The following is an 18,858-nucleotide window of genomic DNA, read 5'->3' as shown; positions in this document are numbered from 1 at the left end:
AGAGAGAGTACACCGAACATAAATTATTATAAATTAGTTATATTACCAGGTGATAGCTCCATACAGATGTGCTATTGATAAATTGTGTATATTAAACATCTAAGGATTACATAAATTTAGATGTAATAACCAGGGACGTCATTTCAACTTTTTCGGGAGGGTGGGGCAAAACTTGACGGGCTTGTTAATTTTCGTGTGTAGGCAACAGCAATTTTACATTTTACAGCACATGCAACATTTTGTTTTGGGGGTGGGGGCAAATGACGTCCCTGGTAATAAATATGCAAACTGATATAATAACACAATGTCAGTTGTTTGGTCAGTCCGTTCCCACCAGTACCTCTATTATTTTCTTGGAAGGTGAATAGCAGTAAAGCGTGTAAAATTGACATTTTACAGGACTTGGCAAACAACGATGTCAGAAGTCACGTGATGCAGGCACGCTCTGAGTAGCAGGTGCGATTGTTACTAAAGTTAACAAAACGAGTCGCGCATCATAGGATGATGACACGAGTTTGGTCATATGAATTTTATTGATTTTGTTTTGCACCCAGTGTTCTTTTAGGCAAATACCATCGCAAATATATACCCATTGTTGCTTTTTAGGTGTCAAGACTAGGATAATTGGATTATCGCATTACCGGGTTCCAGACTAAATGAAATGTCGCTTGTCATACAGGCAGTACTGTTCCCTCCTACAACACAGGATGTACAACTAAGAAGCGGGATATGGCATCTAAATCGACCCAGAAGCAATATTAAAAAATGGCATCCTCAACGGCCACAGATGTTAAAGTTAAATGATTTCTTTAAACAGGTGTTCCGAGTCACGCGGAATCAGGAATTACCAGATTTGCTGTGATTCTGAAATAGATAACACGACGAGTCGAGTGTGAGCAAAACACCTCTTTATTTATTTAAAAAAAATTCACAACAAATGTATGAAAGTATACAATACACATACTTGTAAATGCAGTATCCCAAATTGCAATAATTTCATTGAAAAAATATAAATCACGTCCAAACATGGGGAGGGGGCGGGGATGCTTAAGGTCGCTGGCGGTATGAGCAAGAACGATTTAATAATTAAATACGAAAATCCAACACTTTGTTACATGACACTAATAACGCTATTATTATGTGTGTGTGTGTGTGTGTGTGTGTGTGTGTGATTTGGATTTTTAATGTAGCTTTAAAAAAATTTCAGTCATATCGCCACGATGTCTGTCTACAGTGTGGCAGTTTATAGTGATGTCTCGCACTGGGACGTCATGTCGCAGGCATGTAGCATGATGTCCCAACCAGTCACATTATCCTGACACCAGGCCGAGCAGTCCTTACACTAACCTCTTAATGATGAGCGCCAAGCGAGACAGCTGTATGTACCATTTTTGTAAGTCTTTCGCATGACTCGACCGGGGATCGAACCCACAATTTCCCGCATCCGAGGCGGACGCTCTAACCATTAGACCACCGGAGCGGTCGTTATTATTATGTGGTTGTAATGATATTGTTAAATAAGATAGTTACTTATTGTTTGTCGCAAATAATCCTCCCGAAAAAGACCACACATACAATATTAAGATACAAAATGCCTAAATTAATGTTTTATACTTCACAAGAATGGAAAGTTCTCCAAGGGCCTGAACAATCTAGTATATATAGCTAATAAAGGTGTGTGCTAACTAATAAAGGTTTGATTTAACTAATAATTTAGCTTTGCTTATTTGTTGTCATTTGCAAACTGTTCGATCAAAATAATGTACCGATTTAAACCAATCTGATTAAAATCAGATCTACGCTATCTTGCTTGCATTTCCATTGGCTAATTCAAAAGTCAACAGAACATGACCCCTGAGCGGTCGCTGTCATATCTTCACGTAGGACAGTGGATATCTGATTCGAATCAGACTGATTTCAAGAAATGCTGGTGAAATTTGGGATCTGGTGCAGTTGAAAAACTCATCTTTCTTTCTTCTTTCTTTCTTTCTTTCTTTCTTTCTTTCTTTTAATCATATTGAATGTCAACAAAAAAATGTACTTCTATACATCGTGTACGGTAACTTTTGTTGGTTTCCGTTAAATATTAACATTTAAAGTCGCATGATAAACTATTGGCCTGGATTATCTAGTGGTTATGAGGACAAAAATGCCTCATCATTTGTATTCTATCTGCTACAAACATTTTTGGTGATAATTCAAATGACAATAAATGAATACTAGACGTAAAATTGGTATTAGATGGTGTTGCGTTAGCTACTTATGGAGCAATTTAAGTTTTGTGTCAGTTAAATCGTTAAAGCCTGCAGAACTTCGACTAAAAGATGAATACGGACAAGCTTAGGAAGCTAACATTAATACGTCATCTAAAGGTCTGGATTACGTGTTATTTAAAACTAGTTCGGATATAGAAAAGATCTATTTCTCAGTACTCCAAAATATAAAAGCTTAATTAAGTTTACAACTTTAAATTATAGATATCCGGTTGAGACTGATTGATGTCTAATGTTTCCTATAACGAAAGACACTGTACACACTTGTCAGCCGCAAGACCTATCACGAAAGACATTGTGCACACTTGTCAGCCGCAAGACCTATAACGAAAGACACTGTACACACTCGTCAGCCGCAAGAACAGGTGATGAACCTTACTATCTGCCGTCATGTTCTTATTTTCATCATGAAAGACAAAAATGTATAACTGACTTTTATATTTTCAGGATTAACGTATATAAATATATTCATATATGAATCCAAATAACGTACGACTATTAAAAAAAAAAGTACAGGTTTTTAGATTGTATTTTCCTAATTTTGTAATTCACTTAAGCACCATGTTATGACATCACACACGATATTGATTTTCTTTTCATATACACCTCATATCTTGCGCACATTAAAATCTCATTGTAATACATTCTTTTCTTATCTTGTCCTGTCATAAAACAGGTGTTTGGTGTCACGCGGAATCGACAATTAAAATAATACTGGATTTAGCGTTCTTCTGAAAGTGGTAAAATAATTACTCTAATTTTAAGATGTTATTTATTTATCATTTATTTATTTATTTCGAATTGGAAAAGGGATCTTTAACAGAAATATTAATGCCGCGATGAACTGTAAATGCAATATCACAAATTGGAATGTAGTAAGTAATTCATGTGTCCTTAAAAACGTGTTAATTTTCTTAAATAACTCTTACGTTGCAAATTTGACAACCTGAGTGCAATAAAGTCTTGTCTTGTCTCGTCTTGACAAAACGACCCATAATAAATATTAAAGAACAGCAAACTATTGGTGGAAGAGAGTTGGATTATAAAGGAAGGATGAATTGTTGTTTAGTAGAAATTAGTAAATTGATTTCGATAAAGGTGCAAATGTTGCTAAAGTCAACGTTACAGTTTTTACATTTGTAAATATTTCGACCACGAATGAATGTATATCTGTCTGTCCACCAGCCCATCCCTCCCTCCCTCCAGCCGCCCGTCCGTCCATCCATCCATCCATCTCTCTCTCTCTCTCTCTCTCTCTCTCTCTCTGTATCATACAAGAGATACTTTTGCCATCTAAGGAAAGTTATACAGCTACGAATATCGAGGTCCGCTTTTCGAATATTAATATTCAATACGAGGCGTGGGGGGATCTCTTTTGACCCGGGATTTAATAATATTTTTTTTTTACCGCAAGATGATTTTTTTCTCAGCAAGTACGATGGATCTAATATAGTGAATATAATTTTGTATTTTCTGTCCCTAAATCAGAGTATTAATATTGTTTTAAGTTATTTGTAAACAGGTTTTCTTAAAAATCCCTAATGCAAAATGATATGGTCCCAAATGCAAATGGTCTGATCCTAAAGCACATGATATATGTATGCATCAAAATTATTTGTATGTGGATTCAATATTAAAAAAGCCACGGCCAAACTTACTAGCATCCCACCATTTTTTTCCATGTTATTTGCACAGCACTTCTCGTAACTGGTGAGGTGATGAGGCGATGAGATAGAATGGGTTGAGTTTAGTGATTGTGCTAGTTATTGACGATAAAGTAAATTCATTCAAAATATTTTCTAACGCATTTTCACATCGTACCCCTTCCCATTTGTCCCCACCCCCATGATATCTTCTCAGCCTTTTTTTTTTACTATTTTGCAAGAATTTTAAAACAAATATTTTGAAATTTCAACATTTTAAATTATAGTTATGTTAACATTGCAGTCATTATTCATTGTTTGGTTTTATAATTGTACTTTGACATTTCTTATTTATTATAATTGTTTCCATGTTACATTGAATAATTAGCAATATTTTAAAATAATGATAGCTAGACAGACAGACAGACATAATTTGTAGCTATTTCTGTGACCAGCTTTGAAAATTTGCCATAACTTGCACATTTATTTCGCTTGCAATGTCAGCATTATTAGTTATTATTGTAAACATTTCAAGAAAAGATTGCTTGATATGACTTCATATTTGCTAGATATGACGTCATATGTACTAGATATGACGTCATATTGGACATTAAGCATCATCTTCAAATATAATATTTAGCACATGTCTATAAATGATCACGCTATGTAATTAGCTTGTCGCGAAAAACTATCACAGTAAACTTTTTAATACCTTTCAATATCAAGAATTTTCGTTTGTTAAATAAGGAAGATATCGTGTAGCTGTACGATAAAGGCTGAGAGAAAAAGAAAAACATTCTGACCGTGCGCGCGGGATCAGTTTCGATCGGCAGGTTATTATAGTTTGGAATGCATGTCTGCGAAAACTGTTATGATTTTGTGAAAAAGCACGAGGAACCAAATACGAAGGCATATAAAAGGGAATTATAAGACCACAAAGCGAGAAACACATCCGGGAAAAAAATGTGAATCGAAGAATAGATGCAATGTATACTTGTGGTATATGAATCGTTCTTAAAAAAAAAAAATCATGCATAATGCTTGTAAGGGTAAACTATGCCTGATGCAGTTCAGTTTAAACTGACTTGAGAAGCGGCCTGCCTTAAAATGCACTACTCATGGACGCGAAGGTAAAATATCCATTGTACATGAATTGTGTAATGGGTGTTTTAGTGATATTTTTTAAAGTACTAATATATAATGGGAAGTTTTTCCTCATGTACTTTAGGATCGACCATTTTACGTTCGGATTTTCAGTTTAAATAGAGATGATTTTATTATCACTCAAATTTTATACGTTCATTCAACATACCCGGTTGTTTTTTTTTCTTCTTCCATTATTAGTACTTTAGATAATATGTAAATACTAGATATCTAGGTAGTCAGTTGCCAGTTCGATACATTCTTGAGTGTGGAGACGAGAGTCGGGGTGTGAGATTTAATTTTTCTTACAAATTCATGCCCTCAGTAGCTTGAAAAAAAAAAACATTCTTGCTTTAATGTATAATAATAAAACAAACAACCTGTTCTATATGTTATATTAGTGGAAAGTAAACTATCTTGAGACATAAAAAAGGAACAAAATCCCGGCTCAAAAGAAAATCTCAGCCACCCCCCAAAAAAATCAACATAAAGATTTTTTTACTTATCTAGAGAAATGCTTGCTATAACAAGATCCAAATAATAATGTTCACGCTGAATCTAATATTACACAAACTCCATCCTGCAGGGTCTCTACAAATATATTTTTCAAAAATACCTTCGCCTGTAGGATCAATACTGGAATTACATCGACACTTTGTTTTCTCATGACTTCGCCTGTAGACCGCCCATTTCATGGCATGCACAATCAGCTAAAAGCCGGATGCAACATCGGGAAGTGCAGCAAAACTTAAACAAATAAAAAAAACTGACAAGTTATGATCGCTATTTCCTCTCGAAGTCTGAAAAGTTAGACTCTTTCGCCAGACTGTAAGAAAAATACGGGTGACGATGCTTTATTTGTATTAATTACTGTACAATTGACGCTTAGTGTCAAACAAATAAACAAAGGCTTGTCACGCGCATTGTAGCGATTGTAGGTCGGGCGCACATCTGCTGTGGAGCCGATCAATGAATCAACCAATGCGCGTATAACCCCCTGCGATAACCAATCTGAACTGCAGCAGCTACGCGCGTGTGTTAATAATATGAAATTAACATCAAGAAGGGTGGAGCCTAATGTTGAAATTGACTAACTTTAATCGCGAGCTGCGTGAGAAAGTACCGCAAAGCATTACTGACGGTGGTTCAGGAAAAGCAGGCATACGTTCGCTCATACTGGTAGGAAAACTTGTACTTCCGTTCGCACAGAATGAAGCGAAGTCTCAGTGAAAGTGACAGTGACGATCTGTTTGATGACCAGCTGAAGTCGGGGTAAGTAGATGAATAAAAACAACACAACTGTACGAGATGGTCTTCGTTTCGCAGAGCGGACGTGGACCATGCAAGCGGCACGTGCAATGTTGACGTTAAAGCCCCAAATTCATTGCAAGCATGGCTGTATTCGTAAGACAAGATTTTCATGTTAGAACATCGTTGTTGTAGCCTCGATTTTCGAAGCAACTCAATCATTATGAACGAAAGTGCTTGTAAATATGCAACATTAGCTACATAGTTGTGCACGCGAAGTATTTAAAACCTTTAGCTACATTTAATGCCGTATACGACAGTGTACTAAGTTGCAGAAAGGAAAAATTCGCGAAGCTATGTGGAACAAACTATAGCGTTGTTACATTACCTTTACACCATGTTTTGATATGTAAACTTACGGAATACTTTTTGTATAATAATAATAATAATAATAATAGACGTCCTTCAATTCTTTTAGGTCGCCTTCCCAGAGTGGTCAGATTACGACGAGGAAGAAGAGAAGAGGGGTGAGTTTTATTTCCATTACTCTTATAAATATGGACTAACAGAATGTCATTTTGAAATTGATAGAGACAAATGTAGATAAAATGTATTGCATCTGTCATAATTTTTAAACACAACATTAATGCAATATGAATTAAATCATTGGTGTATAACATGTAGCGTTTTAATATTGATGACCGTATTCTTTATGAATCAATACAAGTTTATATCAGAACTTTATATTGAAAAGATAATTCGGATAGTATGCTTTTTATACGATATTTATTTTCTTAGATTATCGAGAAACGGAGGAGAGATCGTATCAACACAAGTCTGTCAGAATTAAGACGTCTCGTACCTTCTGCATTTGAAAAACAGGTTGGTCTACAGAAGCTTTCTTTCGTCGTACTTCAGATTAGTTCAAGTGATTTCCCTTACAAGACTCTACTAAAATTGGATACGTAACCTGGTTCGGATCGTTTGGGCTTAAAATCAGTTCGATCCGGAATAGTTCGGCCCAAACGCTACTTTTGGTCAGTCCTTTTCGGCCTGACATACATTTAATTTGGGATATACTGTGCTGTTTTAATACTGTTTCCATTGGAATATTCCGTGTTACTTTTAAAATAATGTTTGAATACTGATGATAAGTCAGTGAGTAGTACATGGAATAATTTTCCATAGTTTTCTGTTACATACTGAACTCCGCAAACCTAACTTTTATTAATCACACACGGTGTTTAAAGAGATTCCGACATCTGATAATTTGCTCATATTTTGTTTATACTGTCTATCGTAAAGTATAGTGGTCCGAAACATTCCGACCAAATCGTCGCAGCCAAACTGGTTAGGCATAAAAGACCTGTACCCCATAACCAACGAGGAAAATCCGCACATACATTGATTATTTATAAATTTACACATAAGTATTTTAATATTTGATCACTTTTAGCTAATCTAGATTTCTAGTAATTCCTTTTTTGTTATCTTTATCTAACAAAGGAGGACAAGATAGTCTTTCTTGCTATTGAAGTTCATGTAATGCCTTTAATATATATTTGCAGATTTAAGAATAATTTTGTATTTAACCAAGATTTATGTCATTGATATTTTAAAACTTTTAGTCTAAAAATCCACAAAATAAGATTTAAATGCATGTGCTTTATTTGAGACGTCTCGTACCTTTTGCATTTCAAATATGTTTGTTTGGAGACGATTTGGTCGGAATGTTTTTGCCTCACTATGTCAACCGGAACGTTTCGGCCCACACTATTTAAGATAAACAGTATATAAAAACATCGCCAAATTATCACTTGATTTAATATAATATAACATTTTAGAGAACATGTATGCCTTCGATGTTTTTTTTGAAAAAGTATATCTTATCAAAGAACACATAATCCGTTAATTCGTCATTTATTTTTCTTTTAATTTTATGAAAAATGTGCTAGTCGACATGGATTCCACATTCACCACCACCACCACCATTATCATTTTAAGAGAAATATAGAAACGTGTATCTTGAGATACAGAGGGTTCGTTAACGTAGAGCTCACATAGATTTAAGCAACGAGATTAGGTGTCTGGATTTAAAAAGGTCTGAACATTTTAATTTTTGTGTGCAATTTATTCGTTTTTCAATGTTATGCCTTATTTTATCAGCCAGGACTTTATGACATCGATTTACAATCATGACCTCATAAGGAAATCGATGTCATCATAGTTCCATGCATATTTCTTGTATTTGTTTTATATTCTTTAATTAATCCATGTCTCCAATTGTTGGATGGATGATTTTATATATATATATATATATATATATATATATATATATATATATATATATATATATATATATATATATAAAGAATAGGTTTCCTAGACACACGATATTTTCAAACCGAATTACCTGGAAAGTAATCAGACTACTGGTTCATAAAATGTAGTGATAGTTTGTGGATTAATGCCTACCCTATCAAGACCTACTGTAATCAATCTCGATCTTTAATACATTTGCTTGGTTTGAGGTTATGGACTACCTCGTCAAAATAGGCATATGGCGTGATACCTTCATTAATTAAAAATCCTAGATGGATTATCATTTCCCACCTGCCAATAACGGCGTGGTTCTGAACCTCATTTTGTTGGTTCCTTACCTCTCTGCTCCCCGGAGACTCTTGAGTTTTACTGGCAGTTTTAATTGGCGGTATATACCAGACTTTTTTTTTTACACAACAATAATAAAACAGGAAAATTAAAACTTGTCCATTCCACTTGTCTCCAGAAGCGACATGGAGCAATGGCTTCCGTACAGGTGTTGCCTTATCTGTTAGCTTCTTTTGACGTCATGGGGGTGGGGAGGGCGTAATTGAAAGCCCAGTCACATTGAAAGGTTTTATCTGTCTTTCCACTTAAGAAAATTATTCTGAGAGAGGGCATTCATTAGTACTAATTAGTATAATAGATAGTATATACTAAATCGTTACTTTTCTCGTCTTGGTGCGTCACTTTATATGTTATTCGTATCTTTAGGGTTCATCCAAACTGGAGAAGGCTGAAATCCTGCAGATGGCAGTGGATCATCTAAAAATTCTTCATTCAAAAGGTAAGAGTTGTATTTTGATTTGTCAAACAAGGAAAAAACAAAGAGAACGAAAGTCGAGAGTAAAAATAGCAAAACACCTTACATTAAACGATATATATATATAGAGAGAAAGAGACAGACAGAAAGACAGAATTACCGAATTTTGTTTACTACATGCAGTCTGCTAGTTGTATTAGTATGACAGTTTACCCCCAAAAAATGTATGTGAAGTAGAAGAGCGAAATAATTAAATGGGTTATTGGTGTGGATGATGGTACAATGGGGGGGGGGGGCGTATATTTTGCATTTTTAGACTGATCGCGTTTATGTTTGTCTGTTGACGAAACTACACCATCTCTTCTAGTGGAAATGGGGTTGTAGACATTTAAATGTAATACCTTTTATCAAATAGTTAATGAGGTGATGACGATAACGGGAAGTTTCTTCTGTATTACATCCATTGGCAACAAAAAAAAATAGATGTTTGTAATTTTTTTCAGTTGAATTTAGAGTGCTAGTATATTGTCCAGTGGTTTTTTTTTTCTTTCTGTTATTTTCCATTCTCTCCATATAATTGTCCCTAGATTCGTTAGTCAAAAATACGTTTCGCTAAAAAAAAAAAGAAGCCTCATTGTACTTGGAGAACAAGGAAGGCCGCGGTGAAGGATTTTCAAGCCATTTTACGATTGCTAGCTAATCGAGCATAACATTCTTTGAGAGTTGGAAGAAAGGTTCAAATAATGCCCCTTGAACCGCTCCTATTCATGCGATAACAAAATTGTATTGTCCCGGAAGTCTAAGATTTATTTGAAGTTCGCCGACACCGGAAATAAATCAGATTTCTCACATACGTATCTTGAACTGATTGCATATGTTTAAAAAATTGAAAAGTTATTCATTTATCTTTCGTTTTGCACTGTTTCTGTGACTTACTTCCATTTAGCTAGTACAGCTGTGTGGTTTAATGCATTCATGTGGGGGCCCCGAGTGGCCGAGTGGTCTAAAGCGCTCTCCGTTACGGATCAGTGCCATCTCACCTCTGTCTGCGTGGGTTCGAGTCTCCGATTCGGCTATGTGTGGTATGTGAGAAAGCATGCCAGTAGCTTCTCGTGGGTCGGTGGTTCTTTCCGGGGTTTTCCCGGGTTCTTCCTCCACCATTAATACTGGCCGCCATGTATAGCCTATCGTGTGCTGAAAAATGGCTTTAAACCCTACAACAACAACAACAACAGCATTCATGTGTAGATTACATGCATAAGGTTTAATCACAACTGTATAGTTTAACACATTCATGTGTAGATTACATGCACAATATTTAATCACAACTGTGTAGTTTAATGCTGTCATGTGTAGATTACATGCATAAGGTTTAATCACAACTGTATAGTTTAACACATTCATGTGTAGATTACATGCACAATATTTAATCACAACTCTGTAGTTTAATGCTGTCATGTGTAGATTACATGCATAAGGTTTAATCACAACTGTATAGATTAACACATTCATGTGTAGATTACAATGCATGATATCTAAGTGGTCATTTAATTACTCGACCAAGACAAGCTGTTCCATCCGTTTGGATTTTACACTCGTCGTCACTGCGCATATTACAATACGAAATCATAGAGCAGATAACGTATCCAATTCTAATGATTTTCTGTCCTTGAGGTACAGACAACAATAGGCAAGTGAATTATATCGTAACATCTACAACGAACGAATTAAGCCAGATGCTAATAATCGCTGGGACTGTGTGGCTTCATATCTTTGGCGTACAAACACACAAAGTGTTCCCTGACTGTTTCTTTTGCCATAGACTACAACGTGGACATTTTTTTTATATGTATCCGACCGACCTTGTATTGTAAAAGTTATTCATTTTGACTTTTGATCTTTTGATCGTATCGTTTGTTTCTTTCACAAAAATATACTTCGATTCCTATATTTAGCAAGTTTATTTGTCAAACAAATATAAATAATAGCTACATGTACTTAGTACATATAATAAGTTATCACCCGTTATTCGACAAGTAACGTTTTACTTGGACCAGTATAATATTTGGAAGATGTTTATTTCAGGAATCAACGGATACAATTACCCAGACCCACATGCATTTGCCATGGATTATCGTTCGGTTGGCTTCAGAGAGTGTGCAGCTGAAGTTGCCAGATATCTGGTCACAGTGGAAGGAATTGATTTACAAGATCCAATGCGATTACGTCTTTTGAGTCATTTACAGTGTTATTCTGCACAACGAGAAACCGTTTCAAAAGCGCCATTCCAGAATTCATCTTGGGACTCCTCGCCCTCACATCCACCGATAAGCTCGATAAATCCGCAATATAACAGTAGTTCAATATCTTCCAGATCTGCAATGCTTCCGTCGCACTCCTCGCAATCGGAACACGCCTTGTCATCACATCCGGGACATTCTGGATTATCTTTTGTGGCATTCACAACGGAGCCTGGCTTCAATCAGTTGGATAACGCTTCGTCTCTTCCTTCTCATATACGTCTTCAAACAACCACGAACATGTCTGGATCTTGCCATATACCTTCCATGAACAAGTCTTCCTCAAACTTCATGCCATCACTAACACCTCAGCTACACTCGCAGTTTCCAATGTCAATAAATGTGAATTCAGTGATGTCCCCAAATGATTCCTATTCCTACGGCAATCAGACAAGCGGAGTGAAACACAACAGGCCGTTAAGTGGGCAGATCTTTTTTTCATAAAGATAGCAGTAAGTGTCTTCATTATATAAATATAATTCTTTTGGATACCACTTGAGGATGAGATGCACGCGCGGAAGAGATGTTACTATAAATTCAGATGCGCAACCTTAATTTCGATAATTTTAAATTCTGCGGGACGTGAGTTTTCTAAACATATTTGTGTCCTGTGGGATACATTATCAGATGTTTCTTGTGATTTCCACCTAGTTACTACGAACATGTGATTCTGTATTCTTTGACAACAGTGAATCGTAAAGTTAAAAATATAGATTGTGTTTGTGTGTATTCGATACATGTCAGTTTGAAAATACTGTCGATTCTTGTTTTTGGTTGTATTTGTTTCTGTTTTCTTCATGACTGAAAGCTTGCATTGCTTTCACGCCAATGAGGATCTTCAGTGTAAGTAAAGAAACATATCCTTAAAACCTACACAAACATTCGTAATGGATTTTACATCATCATCATCATCATCATCATCATCATTGATGTCATTCCAATTTAATGAATTAATGTAATACATGTTTTTTGTCTTCTCAACTTTTTCTCTTCCATGTACATACTCAAATCGGGATGAATATTGAGCAGACAAGATTTCTCAAAGATTTGCTCAATTTGCAAATTGCTGCCAAGCATATTCCAAAATTTTAGTGTTCTGTCATTCACAGTATAAACGTAGATAGTCATGTAGCGCCGGATTACACGCAAGTGTAATAGGCAATATCAAATAGTCTACGTTCCCATTTCCGTATAGGAGTACTGGCACATCATGAAAAAGTAGCAATGTTGCTATATATGACACTAGTTGCATCGGTCATGAAACTGTATTGACTGTCTAAAGGTTAGTCCTCACATGAACTCTTGTCATTTACCATGTACCTCAAACAGTTATGCAGTTTTAATGTATATATTATACAGGGTTTAGCAGGCTGGCTGGACCACTTAGAGTTACTTGTACAAACAAAGTGATGACAACTCCAATGAGAATGAGGTTTATACAAAACAAACATTCAGAAGCCTGTTTTCCAAAAACGATGTGACCCGAAACGGAATTAGCAACCTTTATTCACTAAAAGACTGAGGCACAAATAGAAACATCATGGAATTATTTGTTGGAACGCCCGTCTCTGGATCATTCGGTAACTATATTACTTTCTTTAGCGTTGTCATGGTGTATCTAAACTGCCATTGAACATTGAATTAAGTTTGTTGTATTCAAGTCTGCCAAGCTGCCATATCGACCTGAATTTAGTATTTCTGTTCCAGTGTGACAAACTGCCACTGAACATAGAATTTAGTTTGTTATATTCTAGTTTGCCAAGCTGTCAGTTAACATCAAATTTAGTATGCTATGTTCTGGTGTGACAAGCTGTCGCTGAATACTGAATCTCTTTTATTCTAGTCTACCAATCTGCCAATGAACACTTAAGTTAGTCTATTATCGTACAGTCGGTAAAGTGCTATATTTAAGATTATTTATCGGCGCGCTAGCAAGTCTGATAGAATCACACTGCTGTTCTCTGCTTACAAATTTATTTGCTGGCTTAAAATAGACTGGAAAATCCAAAAATCTCTGTGTTTAGTGTTCGTTGCTAAACGTTTGTCACTCGTAAGACGATCATTTACATCAACGTTATCAATATAATCATTGGCGCCCGCGCATAAGGGCACGGGAGGGAGGGGGCGGCACTAAACCTCTAAATATATTTTAGCATACACTCCGTAAAACTAAATAGCTGACCACTACATGTTTGTACCCCCACTCCCACCCACATCCCCGAAAATAATTATGCGGACTCCCCTGAGTATATAGTACAGTAAAGTGTGTTTGATTAGTGAGTTAAATACAGACGTGTACATGCGATGGATTGGAAACTCCGAATCAATATTATAATGCACTGAAGAGATAACGCATCCCCGCCCCCAATCTCACGAGATTTAGTAGGAGTTTAAACAAAGGAGTTGACAGACTGTTCGGAAAGATTATACTGCATGTTTTAAAACGAACTTATAAAATAAGTACATGTGTGTGTCCCTTATTTGAAAAATGTTGCTACCTCATCCCTGTAGTTTATTTACAACTAACATGTAAGTGTTGCTTAAAATTGGACAAAATTAAAAGTACTTCAGATTTGAAATGCTGGTTTCTTGTGTAGATGATATCTTTTATAATTTATTTTAAGCGATATCCTGTAAATCAACCTAAGTTCTTGTTTATTGATTGAAAATTTGAAGATTAGACTTGCAGAGTCTACATGTAGAAAATACGTTGTCGATTTTTAAAGTTGAAGGGTTGGTGTTGTTCGTAGTGTATGTAATTTAACGAATGTAATAAACACTATAAGGTGTTTGCAGAGTTCACGTGAGAATTTAGCAAACGTGACATAATACGAGAGGTGAAAGGTTTTCCTATACGTCTGCTTGATTAAGTCCCTGTTGTAAATCAGGGTGTATGAAATGTGCACGGATATAATGAAAAATAGTTACCCAGTCCTTTTATATAAACCATAGGTACATGATTCCTGTATTGTTCATCTGCGAACTGGCATATATTTTACCATAAGTATGAAATTACACATTATTTTATTATTAATATATTTATTAGAAATCTGATTTTGGTTATGCGTCACAACGAATAGCACTTGAAGATGCCATATTTTAGTCTGATTCCACAGTTTTGATTGTTTCACTGACTATTTCTTTTTTAATTTCAGCAAACAGGAATACACCGATTTGACCCCATCGCAATCACTGAAACGGATGCACTTGACCCTTCCGTCTTATGTTTTTACCAGAGGGATGCATTTTCCCACGATTCTCTGCAAATTTTGGAATTGTTCGCTGAACAAAGATATATTTTATGAACATGGATGAAATAACTAAAGACCTTGAAAGAAGTTGTTGCTAACTATCATCACAAATGCATTCGGAAGCAGAGTTTACATAAAAATGTATGTCTGTATTGTTATATATGACATCATTGTTTTTATGACACATTTAAAATGTTGCAATATATATGGTAACCTACCAAGCATTGTTTATTACATATTTCGTCCATCATCTTTATTAGATGCTAACTTATTGTGCTTATTATTGAATACAAACGTACCGTCAATTAGCGAAGGTAACACGCGGGTTATCCCTTACCAAGTATCCCCCCCCCCCCGCTTTGATTTTTACTGGTATTGCGACGTTGCAGTAATACTTTAAGACTCGTTTCCTGTTTCAAACAACGCACCAGGCTCGAAATAGTAAATGAGTTTATTGTTGATTAAATAGTTATGTTTCACATTTTATCTACAATTTTCGAAGTTTAAAGACGATATAATAACAAAAAAACAAGATAAACATCATAAAATCAGCATCTTTAATTCAGTAGCTTACTGATTTATGAAGAGCAGCAAAGTTGTTATGTTCATACAATCTTAAACTGTCAAAGATAGGTCTGATTTGCTGTCGTAGTCGGATTCACAGCTAGCGTGGACAGCTGACTTACGAGAGAATTTCACATTTCCGGAATCAGTAGTGAATAGTAGCCGGTGTTAATGTTTATCGTAAAAGCGGAAGGTGTGCAATTCATACCATCTGCGATTGTCTATGGGTATGTGTCTTTTTTAATTTGAATTAAAGGTAACGGATAGTTCCTGTATTAAACAAGGAGAACACGTGGAATGTGAAATGTTTGAGAGGTGAGAAAACTAAATATGAATTGACGCAGTTTGGTTGAAAAGGCTTTATTTCGGTTCAGTGATAAACAGAAAGGATATTTCATCGAATCCTTGTATTTTATACTACGTCTATAATGAAAGGAAGCCAACACAAACTTTGGTCTTTAATTATTATTATTTACGAAAATCTGCGGGTTATGTACGTCTGCGGGTAATCTTTTTTTTTTTTACACACAGTAACAAAACTGCGGATAATACATGAATGCCTGTTCGCTAATTTACGGTACTGTTTTTTCATTACTGACTGACTATATGTAAGAGCCATGTATTTAATTCCATCATGATTGCTACTTCTCCTTCTTGCTCAAAGTTCGCAGGTTCATTTTGTCATATATTTTTCTTGACTCGTTGAAAACAATAATAATATCGACGAAAATTGCGAAGATAAAATGCATGTACACACTTTGAACTTCAGTCTATAAAGCTTGTTCCCTGAGTAACGTTTTACATGATCTTAGGAGTTGCTATGATTTACCATTCGAAAAATATATCGATAATGGTTACATTTGTTCTGTACTTTGTCGCTGGACGTCCTGCCTGCGAAAGATAGAATAAATTGGTGCCATATAAATGGTTGCTACATTTTTGTCATTCATTTTATATTCAAATTTCTTTTTGTCTTTTATGTTAAGTGTGTGTGTGTGTGAGAGAGAGAGAGAGAGAGAGAGAGAGAGAGAGAGACTTTGCTCCCCTATATATTAAGGGATAAAAAGAAACAATACGCCACAAAAATATGCATCCGTTCATATGTTCCTTTAAGACGTGTTTTATACGCAGTAATAAAACAGTGGCCTCAGTGGTTGGAGCGTCCGCTTCGGATGCAGGAGGTCCCGGGTTCGAACCTTGGCCGAGTCATACCAAAGACTTAAACAAATGACACTAGTACCTGGCTCGCTTGGCGCTCAGCATTAGGAGGTTATTGTTAGGACTGATTGGTCTGGTGTCAAGATAATGTGAGTGTGTGGGACATGATAACGTGATGCCACATGTCTGTGGCAAGTTGTCCCAGTGCGATATGTCACTAAACTGCCACGCTGGAGACATCATAAGCGATATTATGACTCAAATTGTTAAAACTACGTTAAAATCCAAATCTCTCTCACCAGCCATCTCTCTCTCTTTCTCTCTCCTGCCACCTTTACGGAGGTGACACGTTACGGTTTCGCTTGTGCACGGAGAGGTACTGTGTTTGAACTGTAGAGGAATTGCAAATTCTATGTGAAGTCTAGGTAGAAGTTTTCCCTAGCACTTATATAATTTTGGGCAGCATGGAATGCAACCACCTTTCATAAAAGGCCATGGGTTCAGGCAAAGGTCAAGTGTATGTTTATCATAAATTCAGCATGTATGCATGTATGTATATATGTATGTTGTTGTTGTTCTAGGGTTTAACGCCATTTTTCAGCACAAGATAGGCTATACATGGCGGCCATTATAACAGGTGGAGGAAGAACCCTGGAAAACCCAGGGAAGAACCACCGACCCACGAGAGGCTACTGGCAGGCTTTCCCACGTACCCACGCTAGCCGAGCCTTGGACTCGAACCCACGCAGACAGAGGTGAGATGGGAGTGATCCAGAACGGTGAGCGCTTTAGATCACTCGGCCACTCGGAGCCCCTATGTATGTATGTATCTACTTCCACAAGCATGTTTTTTAAAGTCAGCTGGTTTTTAAGTTCACCTCACAACCAAGCAGAATAAAATAAAAATATCAAACAACACTGTATTAAGCTGGCTTGAGGTCGTTGTTTCTCCTGTTTCCAAGAATCCTTCAAATAAGGAAAAACTTTGGAAAGTTCATTTAAAGAACTTAATTCCAAGGAAAAGCTTGTATCATCCGATACAAAGATAAGTACGACGATAACAATAACAACGAAGCAACTTGCCCTCGTATCCTATCAAAAGTGTTTAACGACAAAATATCATGCAAGAACTTATCAAACCCCATATCTTTGCCAATCCGGAGAAAGTGGAGTATGCAGTTGGTATAGTGTACCACCTTATTCACTATAATGCACTCCCGTGTTAATTGTTGCGTTGGTGGTTGTGCATGGGAGGTGATGGCTAACGTGTGAGAATGGTGGGATCTAAATCAAGAAAGGTGTCTCCTTAAAAGAGGAACATTTATCGATAAGACGACTCAAGGAATGTAAGGATATCTGATACATCGGCATTTCGTTACATCTCAGTCTTGTCCGCTTTTGGCAAAAAGAAAAATTGCTAATAAAACTAACAAAAATATCGCGGGAATTCTCAATGTGAACTTAATTTAACCTGCTATCTTTAGCTCAAATTCCCATGTTGATTGTTCAGCATAAATCTGTCAGATATGATATTTGCCATATCTGTTACGTATGATATTTGATAAATATGTTACATGTGGTATTTGATAACTCTGTTACATGTGGTATTTGATAACTCTGTTACATAAAGTATTTGCCTAATGTTTTATGGATGTTATTTTAGTATGACATTTATTCCTGGTTGCTTGCAGACATTTGACAGGCATATTTTTTTTTAATACAAAAGTGTCAGTCAAAATAAAATCATTGTGAACAGCCCTTGTTTTGTAAATGTATATAATTTTCATCGTCATCATCAACATCATCATTGTTGGCATTATTATTATTAGTAGTAGTAGTAGTAGTAGTATCATCTTCAGCATCATCACTTAAATAGCAAGTTTTGGTAAATAAAGTTTGCTATAAAATATCAATCATGGTAGCTTACTAAACACACCAAATTAGTCAGTTAGTTAAGGACAAAGTAAAACAGCATTGTTATTATGATTTTAAAATAGAGACCGCCTATCCGAGAGAAAACAAAGTGCCAAAGTTTGATTAAAGACTATTCGACTTACCGTTCCTATCCAATCATAAAAGACGAAACTCTTCAGACCTTGCTGTACTAATTCAACTCCCATAGCAAAAATATGGAAACGCCATATTTAAAACACATTAACTTTAAATATCTTCGTGTTCATGATTTAACCTATA

The 18,858-nt window shown here is 35.9% G+C and overlaps 1 protein-coding gene across 3 annotated transcripts; it reads left to right on the top strand.

The window, feature by feature from the left end:
* The first annotated feature begins 6,051 nt into the window (after nucleotides 1–6,051).
* LOC149784757 (hairy/enhancer-of-split related with YRPW motif protein-like) lies at nucleotides 6,052–18,420 on the top strand. 3 transcript variants are annotated; one of them, XM_089932781.1, is made up of 7 exons: nucleotides 6,052–6,331; nucleotides 6,786–6,834; nucleotides 7,106–7,189; nucleotides 9,344–9,416; nucleotides 11,478–12,535; nucleotides 13,052–13,272; nucleotides 14,848–18,420. In XM_089932781.1, the coding sequence occupies exons 1-5, from the start codon at nucleotides 6,270–6,272 to the stop codon at nucleotides 12,134–12,136; spliced, it is 927 nt and encodes a 308-aa protein (XP_089788907.1). In that variant the 5' UTR covers nucleotides 6,052–6,269; the 3' UTR covers nucleotides 12,137–12,535; nucleotides 13,052–13,272; nucleotides 14,848–18,420. The 3 variants fall into 3 exon arrangements, with proteins under 3 accessions (XP_089788907.1, XP_089788905.1, XP_089788906.1); XM_089932780.1 differs by having other exon boundaries at nucleotides 6,053–6,331; nucleotides 11,478–12,144; XM_089932779.1 differs by having other exon boundaries at nucleotides 11,478–13,272.
* Nucleotides 18,421–18,858: the final 438 nt, after the last annotated feature.

Source organism: Sinohyriopsis cumingii, chromosome 14 (assembly GCF_028554795.1).
Source record: "Sinohyriopsis cumingii isolate HCF-2022 chromosome 14, ASM2855479v2, whole genome shotgun sequence".
In the NCBI taxonomy this organism is placed as follows: domain Eukaryota; kingdom Metazoa; phylum Mollusca; class Bivalvia; order Unionida; family Unionidae; genus Sinohyriopsis; species Sinohyriopsis cumingii.
The sequence above is the reverse complement of the archived record's forward strand: the minus strand, read 5'-3'. Positions and strand labels throughout refer to the sequence as shown.